This window comes from Papaver somniferum, chromosome 5 (assembly GCF_003573695.1).
Source record: "Papaver somniferum cultivar HN1 chromosome 5, ASM357369v1, whole genome shotgun sequence".
Classification (NCBI taxonomy): Eukaryota; Viridiplantae; Streptophyta; class Magnoliopsida; order Ranunculales; family Papaveraceae; genus Papaver; species Papaver somniferum.
The window spans coordinates 65,084,657-65,098,245 of NC_039362.1; the positions used below are offsets into that span (position 1 = coordinate 65,084,657).

The 13,589-nt window shown below is 36.9% G+C and overlaps 2 protein-coding genes across 2 annotated transcripts; one reads left to right on the forward strand and one right to left on the reverse strand.

Annotated features, from left to right (window-relative positions):
• The first annotated feature begins 7,083 nt into the window (after positions 1-7,083).
• On the forward strand, positions 7,084-7,991 carry LOC113281751 (nodulin-related protein 1-like). The gene has a single exon (XM_026530575.1). It carries the CDS (start codon positions 7,211-7,213, stop codon positions 7,703-7,705), a length of 495 nt encoding a protein of 164 aa, XP_026386360.1. The 5' UTR covers positions 7,084-7,210; the 3' UTR covers positions 7,706-7,991.
• Positions 7,992-9,705: 1,714 nt separating this feature from the next.
• Positions 9,706-12,484, reverse strand: LOC113281750 (phosphatidylinositol 3,4,5-trisphosphate 3-phosphatase and protein-tyrosine-phosphatase PTEN1-like). The gene is made up of 8 exons (XM_026530574.1): positions 12,287-12,484; positions 11,877-12,203; positions 11,601-11,777; positions 11,376-11,489; positions 11,010-11,198; positions 10,567-10,800; positions 10,391-10,492; positions 9,706-10,203 (listed from the first exon to the last, which is right to left on the reverse strand). The coding sequence occupies exons 2-8, from the start codon at positions 12,027-12,029 to the stop codon at positions 10,072-10,074; spliced, it is 1,101 nt and encodes a 366-aa protein (XP_026386359.1). The 5' UTR covers positions 12,030-12,203; positions 12,287-12,484; the 3' UTR covers positions 9,706-10,071.
• Positions 12,485-13,589: the final 1,105 nt, after the last annotated feature.

Below are 13,589 nucleotides of genomic sequence, written 5' to 3' on the forward strand. Positions count from 1 at the left end.
CCAAGGACACCACAGGAGAATGGAGTAGCAGAACGTATGAATTGGATGTTGAATGCACGTGCAAGGTGCATGAGGGTGCAGTCTGGTTTGCCCGAGACCTTCTGGGCACATGCAACAGAGACGACTGCTTATCTAATTAACAGGACACCTAGTAGTCCATTAGATATGAAGATACCAGAGGAGGTTTGGACCGACAAAAAGGTAAATCTTTCCTATTTGAAATTTTTTGGTTGTGTTGGTTATGTTCATCTTAGTCCCGGTGAGAGGTCTAAGATAGGTGCTCAAGCAAAGGAGTGTATATTCCTTGGTTATGGAATTGACGCTTTTGGGTATAAACTTTGGGACTATGAGGGTCACAAAGTTATTAGAAGTAGAGATGTCACTTTTAATGAGAATGAGCTGTACAAGGACAGGAATACAACACAAGTTGAAGATGTCAGGTCAAGCAACGTCGATAAGGAGTTGTATATCGATATTGATGATGTTTCTGGAAGAAGTGTGGAACAAGAAGAGCATGATGTTGCTGATGGCAGAGAAGTACAAGTTGAAGAGACTTCTACTGCAGTGGGAGTTATTCCTACAGTTTCACAAGAAGTACGAAGATCGTCAAGAACTCCTAAACCAAACCCAAGGTATGCTTTGAATTATTTATTACTTACGGATGGAGGCGAACCTGAAGATATTAACGAAGCACTAGCGGCTGATGATTCAGGCAAGTGGAAACTTGCTATGGAGGATGAGATAAATTCACTTGATGATAATGACACTTGGGTGTTAGTAAAATTACCAATAGGTAAGACGGCGTTGCATATCAAGTGGGTTTATCGGATGAAATCTGAAGCAAATGGAGAAATTCGCTACAAGGAGAGGTTGGTTGTGAAAGGTTTCCAGCAAAAACCTGGTGTTGATTACAACGAGATATTTTCTCCAGTTGTGAAGATGACTACTATTCGAGTAGTGTTAAGTCTAGTGGCTTCTGAAGATATTACCTTGAACAGTTGGATGTAAATACAGCTTTTCTTCATGGGACCTATATGAAGAAATTTATATGAAGCAGCTAGAAGGATTCATAGTAAAAGGCAAGGAAGAGATGGTGTGCAAGCTAAAGAAGAGTTTGTATGGTTTAAAACAAGCCCCGAGACAGTGGTACAAGAAGTTTGATAACTTCATGCATAGAAGTGGTTACTCACGGTGTAATGCATATCATTGTTGTTACTTCAAAAGAAATGGTTCTGACTACATCATATTACTATTGTATGTGGATGATATGTTGGTTGCCGGAACATCTCTACAAGAAGTTGAGAATTTGAAGAAACAATTAGCAAGTGAGTTTGTTATGAAAGATCTTGGTGAAGCAAAGAAGATTCTTGGTATGAGGATCATAAGAGACAGAGCTAAGGGTGTACTTATGCTTAGTCAGGCTGAATATATTGAACGAGTGTTGAAAAGGTTCAATATGGAGAATGCTAAACCAGTTAGTTCTCCACTTGAAAGTCAAATTCGTCTTTCAAGTATGCAGCGTGCGCAGACAGATGAATAAAATGAGTACATGGCTAACGTACCATATTCTTCGGCTATCGGGAGTCTAATGTATGCTATGGTGTGCACGAGACCGGATATTGCACATGCAGTGGGAGTAGTGAGTAGATATGCAAGCAACCCAGGAAAACAACATTGGGAAGATGTGAGGTGGATTCTCGGGTATTTGAGAGGTAACACAAACGTACCATTGTGCTATGGAAAAGGTGGTTCTATTTTGAGGGGTTATGTGGATGCAGACTTCGCAGGTGATGTAGATAAAAGGCGAAGTACGACCGGTTATGTTTATACTATGAGGTCAGCTGCAGCGAGTTGGAACTCAAGGTTACAGAAGTTGGTGACATTGTCTACTACGGAAGCGGAGTACGTTGCGGTGACGGAAGCGAGCAAGGAGATGATTTGGTTACAAGGATTATTAGCTGAGTTGGGCAAGGAACAAGGAGATAATGTTCTGTTTAGCGACAGTCAAAATGCTATCATTTAGCCAAGAACTCAGCCTATCATGCTATGACGAAGCATATAGATATACGTTATAATTTCATCCGGGATCTCTTAGAAGAAGGAGAGTTGAAGCTCGAGAAGATTCTTGGTTCGAAGAATCCGGCGGATATGTTTACCAAGGGAGTTACATCAGACAAGCTAAAGCTCTGCAAGGCTTTAGTTATCTCTCAGAATGAGGATCTGGGAGGGGAGCCGCACTAACAAGGAAGATGTTTTACCACCGTCAATCCAAAGTTAAAAAATGGAAGACAATCAATAAGTCTTCAAAGTGGGAGATTGTTAGTTATTGAAGACTAATTAATTATTTCCTAAAGTTAGCCGTGGTTATTTAGGGAAGGGGTTTCCTAAACCGGTTAGAATTCTTGGTGGCCAAGTTTGTAACCTATATAAATAGGTAGTTAGGCCTTGTAGAATTTGTGCATTGTGTAGAAAACGATTAAGAGATCGGTGAGAGATTTCTTGTATAGATTTTAGGTCTAAAGCTAGGGTTTCGTTGTGAGAGCATATTGGTGAGGAACAAGAGACAAGGTTATCGTCTCGGGTAATTGTTGCGGTGTAACCAAGAGTTTGCTGGGATTCACACGACATTGTAATCGTTTTTCTTCATAATGGATTTGAGTTGGTGCGGCTCAAAGTGGACGTAGACAATATACACAAGTTGTATGTATTGGTCGAACCACTATAAATCTTGTGTCTTGTGAGTTGATTTATCTTTCTCGTACTTTCATAGTTGCTTGCGCTTGGTTTACTTATTATTCATCATAATATTTCAAGATCCATTATTTCGCGGTTGTCGTTGACTATTCCCTAAGAAAATCGTGACAGTACCTGGCAATTGTTAAAAATGAGCTCCACATATTTTTCTTAATTATATTGATATCAATTTCCAGTCTTAAAGGTACCTATCTTTTGTATTCTAAACTTCTCCAGTGTTACTTTTTTGTACACCAAACGTTTTATCGAGCATTATCTATAATAGTAGATAAAAATGAGATCTGCATTTAAAGGTACACCAAATGGTTTTATCTTGCAGTATCCAGTCTGCCGTTTGTTCCTCTCAACTAATTGATTCAAAACCATTACATTGCAGTATTCAGCCTTCCACTTGTTCCTCACAACTAATCTATCCACCACAACAACATTAATATTTGTTATGTCCCTCTGTAATACTATGTTAGGCAGATAGTTGGGTTGTAGAAAGATGTCTAATTTTTTAATCAATAAAGATGTTAGAAGGATACTCAAATATAAGGAGATTAAGATACTCAAATGTACAGAGATCGTATGAATTGATCACTTACTTGTTGTACTGGTTCCTGCTCCATGGTCTTGTGGTCGAACAGGAGCGGTGATAGGGAGTAGTTCATTTGTTTCTGCTGTGTTTCCCCATTCAATTCTTTTTTCCGGCTACGATAAGCATTATTACGTTTTTCAAGAAGTACTTCCTCTTCGACTTCATTCGGTCATTGAGTCTCGTATTAATTTATAGTGAACATGGTGCCGCTCTAAGTGAGAATCTCATTATTGTTGCTCGATTACTCTTGGACTAAGACGTAGATGAAAACACGAAAGATCATCTCTTTGTTGTTGGTCGATAATTGTTGGACTTCCACGCGGATGAAAACCTGGAACATTACCTTGAAATGAATCCATCTACAAATAAACCCAAAAGTGAGTTAAAATTCTTCATAAAAGTTAACAAAACATTTTGAATGGAAAATTAGTGCACAAACTAAAATGGAGCAGTGAATCCATCTACTAATCTAATCTATCTAACTTATATAAAAAAAAAGACATGTTTCTCGACATGAGTTTCTATTGGTTTGTACTTAATATACCCTTTTACTAAATTTCCTTTCATTTTATTTCATGTCTGTCGATGGATTATCAGTAGATATCTCGAACTGAGAACGTTAGTGGTGCTGGAACTATAATGTTGAACCTTTTCATTTTATCTAATACTAATATAAAGAAAAGGCCCTTTCTTCGACCGGAGAGGCGGAGACTACATTTTGGTTTGTACCTAAAATGACAACTGTACCCTTTAACTTTTAAGAAGCGTCAATTCATTTTCTTTACGTCATCTAGCAGAGCTTCGAGACAAACCAAAATCGCCAGCCAAATATGATGGAGAAGAAAATAAAATTCAATTCTAGATCGTCACTCCATCGTAATTTCTTCCCTCTTTTTCTCTGATGATCAAATCTACGATGTATTTACTCGAATTTGGATTCAAATTCCCTTCTGGATCGTTTCATCAAAGTTTATTTCATCTTCCTCTCTGATTATCAATTCAACATCGTACTAATTTGGTAAGATTTTTCCGGAATTCTGAGTTACTATTAGTTAGATTTGAGTTACTTTGAGTACCCATTTTTTTGTGGTTTTTCTAAGAATTTTTTTTTTATCAGTGAGAAAGTGTCGATGTTGAGAGTGGGTATAGGGAAAAAAGTTAGGGCATTATCCTAATTTCTTTGATTAGGGTTTGTTCTGTTCTTTTGATTTCATTAAGCCTTCAATTTGAGTACTCAGTAGCAAGCTACGGTTTCTGTTGTGAGTTTAAGGTTTCTGAACGCTATCTATTTGTGTAAATGCTTGACAAAACCCATTTTAGTTTCTGCACTAATTTTCCATTCAAAATACAACACTACCATAATGATTATAGAGACAACACTGAAAGGTGACGAATGACCACATACTGTAGCAATCAAGGCGCTCAACAGCCTCAACTGCACATTAGGCTTAGTCCTATGGGCTAGATATCTAGCCGCTAGATTGGTCATCCACGTCATCATGGGTAACCTCCTAAATCCTATGGGATGGTAATTTAGAAGCTAGATTAGCAGCGGGACCACCATATAACGCCGAACCATTCGGCGCTCAGTGCTGAACGGTTCAGCGCTTTAAATCTCAGCCGTTAGATCAGAAAATTTTCTCTCAACGCTGAATGGTTCAGCGTCTAGACCACTTTTTGAGCGTCGAACGGTTCAGCGTTTAGACCACTTTTTGAGCGTCGAACGGTTCAGCGTTTCAATCTCGCTGATAGTTGAACTGCGAGCAGTTGATAGAAGAGAGAACTATCAACTAGCAGTGTAAAAAAATTTCCCACACTTTTTTCATGATTTGCAACACTTTTTGACCAATCTAGCAGTTCAATCTAGCCCATAGGGATTAGCCTTAATTCAATGTTTCACGAAGCTTATTGCAATACTAAGTATGGGTTTGCTCTGTTGACGTACTGGGATGATTTTATGCTTTGTTATTATTGTTTATTCTTTTTTTTTTGGATGATAATGGAAATAGAAAAGTTATTTTGTTCGTTAGATTATGTATTTTATTTTATCTTTTGTGGTTCATTTCAGTGTGCACATGTGAGCTCCCAAAAGATTGGTGAACATTTCTTATCGGAATCTATTGTTTCATTTAGAGCTCTCAACGTCATAGTTGTACATTTAAGAAAATGCACAATTAGAAATTTAAGTTTTTTTTATACTAGCAAAATGAAAAGGTTCAACATTATAGTTCTAGTACCACTAATGTTCTCGGTTCGAGATAATCTATTGATAAATCCATCGAGAGACATGAAATAAAATGAAAGGAAAGTTAGTTAAAGGATATATTAGGTACAAACTAATAGAAACTCCTGTCGAGAAACATGTCTTTTCTTTATATAGTTAGATAGATTAGATTAGTAGATGGATTCACCACTCCATTTTAGTTTGTGCACTAATTTTCCATTCAAAATGTTCAGTTAACTTTTATGAAGAATTTTAACTCACTTTTGGGTTTATTAGTAGATGGATTCATTACAAGGTAATGTTCCAGGTTTTCATCCGCGTCGAAGTCCAATAATTATCGACAACAAAGAGATGCTCTTTCGTGTTTTCATCTCCGTCTTAGTCCAAGAGTAATCGAGCAACAATACTGAGATGCTCACTTAGAGCGGCGCCATGTTCGTTATAAAGTAATACCAGACTCAATGACTGAAATCGAAAAGGAAGCACTTCTTGAAAAACGGCGTAATGAAAAGGAAGCACTTCTTGAAAAACGGCGTAATGCTTATCGTAGCCGGAAAAAAGTATTGAATGTAGAAACACATCAGAAACAAATGAACTCTCAGCATCAATCGATTATAATACGATTTCTTGAATTGGTGGTTCAACTCACTATAATCTTGATTTTATATTAACGAAAAGGTCTCATTGGTTATTTTTTATTTTTAAAAAAAAAAAAAAAGAGAGAGAGAAAGTTAAAAGAATAGAAAAACATGGTAATCTTTAAGTGAATAAAACGTACATTCTCCGTTCTTTTTTAATAGGCCAGTTTTGTTTTTAGCGAAATTTAAGGAAATTAAGAGAACTAATCATTGAAAGTGGTCCTCATAACACTTGTCAATAAAAGAAATGAAGTGAAATGGTCCCCATGACACTTGTTAGCAAAAAGAAGTAAAGTGAAGTGGTCCACATGACACTTGTCATCAAAAGAAGTTAAGAGAAAAGTGGTCCCAAAAAATTAAAATAACATTTGACTTTCCCAATTAGAAAATTGGCCTATTTTTTTTGAAACTTTTATTTATAGAAACTGGCCTATTAAAAAAGAACGGAGGGAGTAATATAAAGTCAGAAAATGGAATGCCAAGGATATCTGTTTGATTGGTTAAGCAGCACAAACTTACCAATCTCTCATGGGAGCAAATGACCATGTTCATCCTTGCCGACAAAGTCGATTCTCACATTTAAAGCATCAAGTTGACAGTACTCAAAACAAAGGTGAGGGCGACTACTTCTCCCCGCGTCTAGCACACACACATACACGATAATATCCGCCAATTTTCATTATCTAGAAATGCATTTACAATTTTTTACTTAATTTCTTTTGCTGGTAGACAATAATTTGTAGGGTTTCTTTTATTTCTTTATGGCACGATTTTCTTTTTTCTGGTTGTATTTACTTGGTCGAGACACGATTACCTAATTAAGACACTTCACCGACCCCAACTTTATGATGATCATGTGGAGGAGAGGATAAGGAGCAAAGTAGAGACATAAATACACTTCCCCATCTTCTTTGGTTCTCATTCCACTTCTTATTTCTGAAACAACTTCTTTGATCTTCAATTCTCCTTGATTTTTTTTTTAATCAAATTTGGTTCATTTTTCATAAATTTACCATGGATTTCTTGAACAAGTTTACCTCTTCTGATGAAGAAAAGAAACCCACAACAACAACAGGCGCAGCAACAACCCATGGAGAGCATAAACACCCTTCATCATCAGAGCTTTTTGCAAGTGCTAAGGTTGTTGCTGATGCAGTAACGAACAAGGAAAAGGACAAGCTTGACAAAGAAAGAGTTGCTGATGCTGCTGCTGATTTGCTCGATGCAGCTCAGACTTATGGAAAATTGGAAGAAACTAAAGGAATGGGAAAGTATGTTCAACAAGCTGAGGATTATCTTCATAATTACAAAGCTACAACCACTACTACCACCACTACCAGTCATCCAACACAACCTGACACCACCACTACCACAACTCATTCAACCACCGTTGAATCATCAGAACCATTAGGTGGGGGGCATCATGGTAAACCTGAACATGAGAAATCTGAGAGCGGTGGCGGTGTTGGAGATTATTTCAAGATGGCTGAAGGATTCTTGAAGAAATGATCTCTTTAATTGTAGAATTTCTGATTTATCTCTCTTTATGTGTTAGAAGTTTGTTTGTTTATTTTCATGTCAAGGACAATGGCGAGTTTCCGCCTCAGGTGGTCGCGGGTTCTAACTCTCCACGATTTTAATTATCGTCATCTCTGCAGATAGAGATAGATTATCTTTCACTATGTATTGTGGCTTTTGTTTGCTAAATCTAATTTCTCCTTTGTTACCTTGGCCATGTAAAGTCTCTATGTTTGTAATGTTGTTTGATAAGTTATGTGTTGTTGCAATTTCCCCATTTTCTTTCTCTACTGTGTCCACAGGCGAGGCCTAACGGGTATCCGCCCATGAGGGCTTGATTTGATACTTCGAATGTGCCAATTTCCAAGTAGGGTCATGTGCCCTTCAAGAAGGGTTGGCTCAATTGGCCATGAGAAAAAAAGGGTAATATGCTAAGATACCAACATTAACATATATAAATTCCATTTATACAACCATTTTACAAATTAGCACTAATACACTGCCATTTTAACAAAACCTGTTAAAAAGCCGTTCAAGTAAGGCACTTGATAACATGTGGGATTTATGCTTATGATTAATCTCTGATGTCAATGGAAACAGACAGAGGGACTGCGAAATATCTTCTGATCGATGACGACTCCAAATTACCCAGAAAAGGGAGAAAGGAAGCCGAGCGTATTCTCTTTACACAATGCATTTCAAGCTCACTAGTTATGAAAATTCACTAAAGACAATATTAAATCATATATACACAAATAATAGAACTTCTATGGCACAAGCCGTTGCTCGTCTTCTATACTAAAGACACTGGAATATCAAAGCCCTGAGTATGTATCGAATACTAGTGTTCTTAAACAAAATCCAAACCATAAATCAATTTAACACACCTTTAACTACATTAACCGTGACTTCGTAGATTTTTTAGTTGCACCTGCAACTTGGTGCAGAAGGAGGATAAATCATTCCCTTCGGATTTGCTGCTCCAATCACAGAATCAGGGCAACAATGGCGATGCCATTTATCGGTACACTGACAATCCGCAACGGCAGCAGTGAGTGCAACGGCTTCAACATCCAGAATGCGTGATTCTCCATACTTAATCCCACCATACTCACTCAGTCGAACAGTTAAGATGATAAAAATAAAAACCCAAAATTTTCTAGCCAGCATATTTGGTTCTCCCAGGTATGAAAAGTAACTGGAGTTTTCAGGGAAGATGAGTCTGTCCTATGAATTATAAGAGCCTTATTATATAGTCAGTGAATTTGCGGTTATGTAGTGGAAGCAGTTGATGATCTTTAGATGTGAGTGACAAGACCAGCACGACAGTCGGTGAAATGGATTTACTTACGCAATTGGACGTGGAAAAACCTTGGCTCACTAGTTTAGGAACTTTCACCAAAAAATTAAGATAGGTTTTGCCATACTGGGTTGTTTTCAAATGTAGAGAATTGGTTTTCCCTCCACTTTGGGAAAAGAAAAAGTCTCTACATCTACAAACACTAGACCTTGATGGGAACCTTGAGTTCAGTTTTAGCAAATTCTAGGCTTTACAGCAACCACTTCCATTTACATCTGTGTTTTTGCATTAAAGATTCGTTTGAAGTTCACGTCTCTACTTCAGTTACAACCAAAAGTAGAGTCACTAGACCATGTCGTAGGCATAAAAAGAATTGTGGTGCCATTTTAGCAAGGGTCTACGCATCCTTCACAATAACCTCATTATACTATTTTAAAATGACTACAAACACATTATAAAATGTAGATGTTTTTGTTCTGTTTTAAGTTCTCTGACACAACATTGTGTCGATCTGGACATGTGTTAAGTATCAAAGATATCTTTGGGAAGGTGTTTCGTATAATCAAATCAACCAAAACCATGGTTGATGGCACGCCAGGAAGTTTAATAAAAGCTAAGAGGATATATACAACAGTAATAAAGAAAACTATGAAAAATTCTTAAAAAGAGAGTTTTTACTAGTGGGTTTCTCTTTCAACCACAAGGGGATAATAACCTGTATTACGATTTCCTACAATGAAAAACTCAACTCAGACAATGAGATCAACAATCCGAGCCAATTCACCCGGAAAGGGTTGTGTATATTGAATATGAAACAAGTCTATCTATCAGCTAAATTTGCTGTCAAAGACTCAAAACTCTAAATACAAAAATTGCTCTCTATTTTTTTTTTCCTTGTCAGATTCTTCCTAGTGTTTTCCGTCACATAAAACAAGACGAAACAGTAGGATTTAAATGAATACAATTTTTTACCGTATAAGGGGATAGGTTGGGACTAACTTGAATTTGAACTTGTACTCCAAGTGAGCATGTGAGAGGGAATTTAGTGAGAAAATCTTCAGTCATAATCATCAACTTCGATCTCGGTCGATGATGCATTGGCTGGAGCAAATAGCAATTCCACACAGAAGGATGACCCACATATTGACTGGCCTTTGCTCCCTACTTTATCAAGATCGCCGATGGAGAACTGAAAGAATACAAACTACATAATCAGTCACCTAAAAACCCAACCTGACAGTTACTTCAAAAACGGCAAATTACATTTCTAAATCTAAAGATAGAATCATTTCTGCCACTACGATTAAATTATGCTCAATGATGTTCTTAAGTCGTAGAAACTACAAGAAGTAGATATTTTCATTCGGGATATGAACCTGCAGTAAGCTGCTTGTAATAAAAGCTGTATTGAAGCAAGCATAAAAGAGTCGTCCACCAAACATCTTCTGATAGAAGATAAGTCGCAAATCTCCAGAGACCTGTACAACAATCTATGTAAGGATAAAGACTGACCAAGGAGAAAACATATTAAGGGAATTTATTAATGGCTTACAAGTAGGGGTGCTTCAAAATGGTAGTCAAGGCAAGTCTTCTCATATATAACAGAACTCTCTGTGTCCATCTGCACCACAACATGGGGTTTCTCTGCATCTGGATCCTTATCCTCATCATTTTGAATGTATGAAAAATAGTATCGTGGTCTATTACTTCCTTGATATCCTTGCTTAACTGGCCGGCAGCAGTTCCTAGCAACTTCCACTGATGGTTGATACATTTGGCTGGACACCTGTTAGAATGTTTGTACCAACGTTATACAAGAGTATAAACTTACAAAAACAAAAAAATAAAAGTTGAAATATCCCAACTAATCGAGATATTGTGTCCTGTGAAGTTTTAGTAGATTTCAAGTTCTGCATATAACTTGAAGTTTGAAGTCATGGGAATAAGGTAAGTGCTGGTAATTTTAATGATATAATAACTGGAGAAATCACTTACCTGCTGTAACTCAGACAGAACAAAGAAAACCGAGTCAGTGTTAACTGTGTCGTAAAGCCTAACTCGCAGCAATTCTCTGCTACACGGTTGAGGTAAGATCACTTCAGGAGGTCTGTTGTCAACTCCCATAGGAAAGTTAACTATCTTAGACCAGTACCCAACATAACGACGCTGGCTGGCTATTGACACCTGTTGAAATTAAAAAATCAGTGTATACTTGCTAGTAGTGCAGAATTTTCTGACTAACCACATAGAATATATCAAAAATATGTACTCCTAAGAGTGCCATCACGAACCCATAGAGACACTTTTCCAACACTAACATTGCAGAACAACTTTGACAAAGCAAAATAATGCTTGGCTTACTCCTTCATTGTTGGTAGTACGTCTTTGTGCATATAGTTGAAGGGCTTCCTCTGCTGACATTCCACTATATACTAGGTAACAACAAACCATTAAGCCTGTCCTCCCTTTTCCTGCCTGAAAATACAAATCAAGTTCAGCATAAACATGGGAATACTTGTATGGGATCATTTGGAAGGCATTCTTAACTCATACAGCAAATAAAAAGGCAAAGTTAGCTGAAAATACCATGCAATGTATAACCGCAATGTTCTGTGGATCAGCAGATAACCATGACCGAACACTTTCACAAAAGAGCTTCACCATATGGAGAGGAGGAACATGATTATCATCAAATGGGAACATCTCTACACGTCCATGAAAATGTGATGGATCATAGCTTTCTTCCACGCACAAATTGTATATCTGGAAGGAACAAAGACAATGTCAGAAACTCACAATGCTAGCAAAAAGATCTACTTAGTAGAAGACACAATGAAGCAACTAGAATTCCGAAAAGAACACCTTATAGTGCCCCGGATGCCTCATATCCAAAACAGACTTCACTTGCCATAAAGGATTACGATACATAGCTCGCATCCGCTCTGAAGGGAATGACATTGCTAATATACGATCCGTAATGTATGACATATCAAGATCATAGCCACCAACAAGCATTCGCCTCCTTTTTTTAGATACAAGATGCCGAATGTAGAAATTTCTCAAAAACTAATTAAACACATGATATTGCCGAGGTAGTCCAACGACATTCACAACCTTCTCTGGTGTAGGTTTGGAATATCTCAACCCCATTTTAACTGATTAGATAGATTGATTCCTAAAGAACACGACCTGTAAATCCAAACCCCAAAATCAAGCATTTTTCCACATTTCAAATACAAAAGAAAGAAAAGAAAAGAAAAGGTGTCAATTACCATCAAAGGTGAGCCGAAAAAAACCAATTAGATGAAGATAGAAACGAATTCTAGGGTTATCAAATTTGAAAACCCTAGAAAACGCCCACGATCTGTCTGTCTTCTTCTTCTTCTTGTTCCTGCTGGTGTTCTTGTTGTATGTACAGGTTTATTATTATCAAGGAGGCCAGAGACAGATGACCTCCTCCATGTGAATTTGTTACAGAGAAACAGATTGTATCTTTAAATTGAAACCAGTCTAAATTTGGAGGGAGTTTTTTTCCCATTTTCTCAACCCTAATTTTTGAGAAAATTATGCCCTGATTTTAGGGGTTTATTTAAATTCTGAATTTCTAGAAAGAAACAGAGTGTGGGCCAGAGAAAGACAGTTGACCATAATAACGACAGAGATTCTGTAATGGATATGTGGACTTGAGTCCGTTGACGAAACTTTTTGCAATTTGTATTCTATCAAATCTGGGTTGATAAAATATCGGAAATGCCATTCCAATAACACTTCACCACTCTAAATCTCTAATCACACTTCAAGATGACGTGTCATTGAAACAGGTAAAAACGTGGGAGAGAAAGCGTGCTATTCTCTTCTGATTTTTATGTTCTCTCTTGATTTTGGTCTTTTTTTCTTGAACTATGGAACATGTATTCTATATTCTTCTTCGTCATCATCCTCATTTTGTACGTTTGGAAAAGAGAATCCTGATGTTGTAGCTGTGAATAAGATGGGTGAAAAGCAAGACCAATTTTGGATCAAAAAATAAAATAACGAGCAAGGGTTTTCCCATCTAACAAATAATCAAAATGGTAAGATCTCATTAAGAGTAGATGATTAAATATTTGTAATCAACACCATCATAGACTTAAAATCCCAAAAAATCCCCTCTTGTTTAATTCAACTCTTCCCGTAAGTACGAAATTTGTTTTGTTTGGAAAATTTTGATCCTTCTATTTCGTGATCATCGAACATCGTTACTACCAGTTTGCAGCATATCATGATTTAGTCGATCAATCTAAAATTTTTGACAAGCATAATTCAAAATGATCACCATGGACAAGAATTATAACATCTACTACAAACCAAAAACTTAACACAAATTTACATCCAAATCGATTTAAAACCTTCGATTACAAATCAATTCCAATTTTTCGTTTTTTGATAATGTTTTGTTGTTCAAGAACATAAACCAGATCAGATACGTGAATTTAATTCTAAATCAGATAAGCTTTTCTTATTTTTTATTTTTTAATGTTTAGCTGAAAGAAAAAATGTCACGTGAAAGTTTCTGACATTTATACACATCAGCAT

Excerpts from the sequence above, each read along its gene's own strand:
- LOC113281751 (XM_026530575.1), top strand. The coding sequence starts at position 7,211 with ATGGATTTCTTGAACAAGTTTACCTCTTCTGATGAAGAAAAGAAACCC.
- LOC113281750 (XM_026530574.1), bottom strand. The coding sequence starts at position 12,029 with ATGCTTGTTGGTGGCTATGATCTTGATATGTCATACATTACGGATCGT. Across the intron at positions 11,778-11,876 it reads GGCATCCGGGGCACTATAAG|ATATACAATTTGTGCGTGGA; the intron begins GTGTTCTTTTCG and ends TGTTCCTTCCAG. Across the intron at positions 11,199-11,375 it reads GTACTACCAACAATGAAGGA|GTGTCAATAGCCAGCCAGCG; the intron begins GTAAGCCAAGCA and ends TAATTTCAACAG.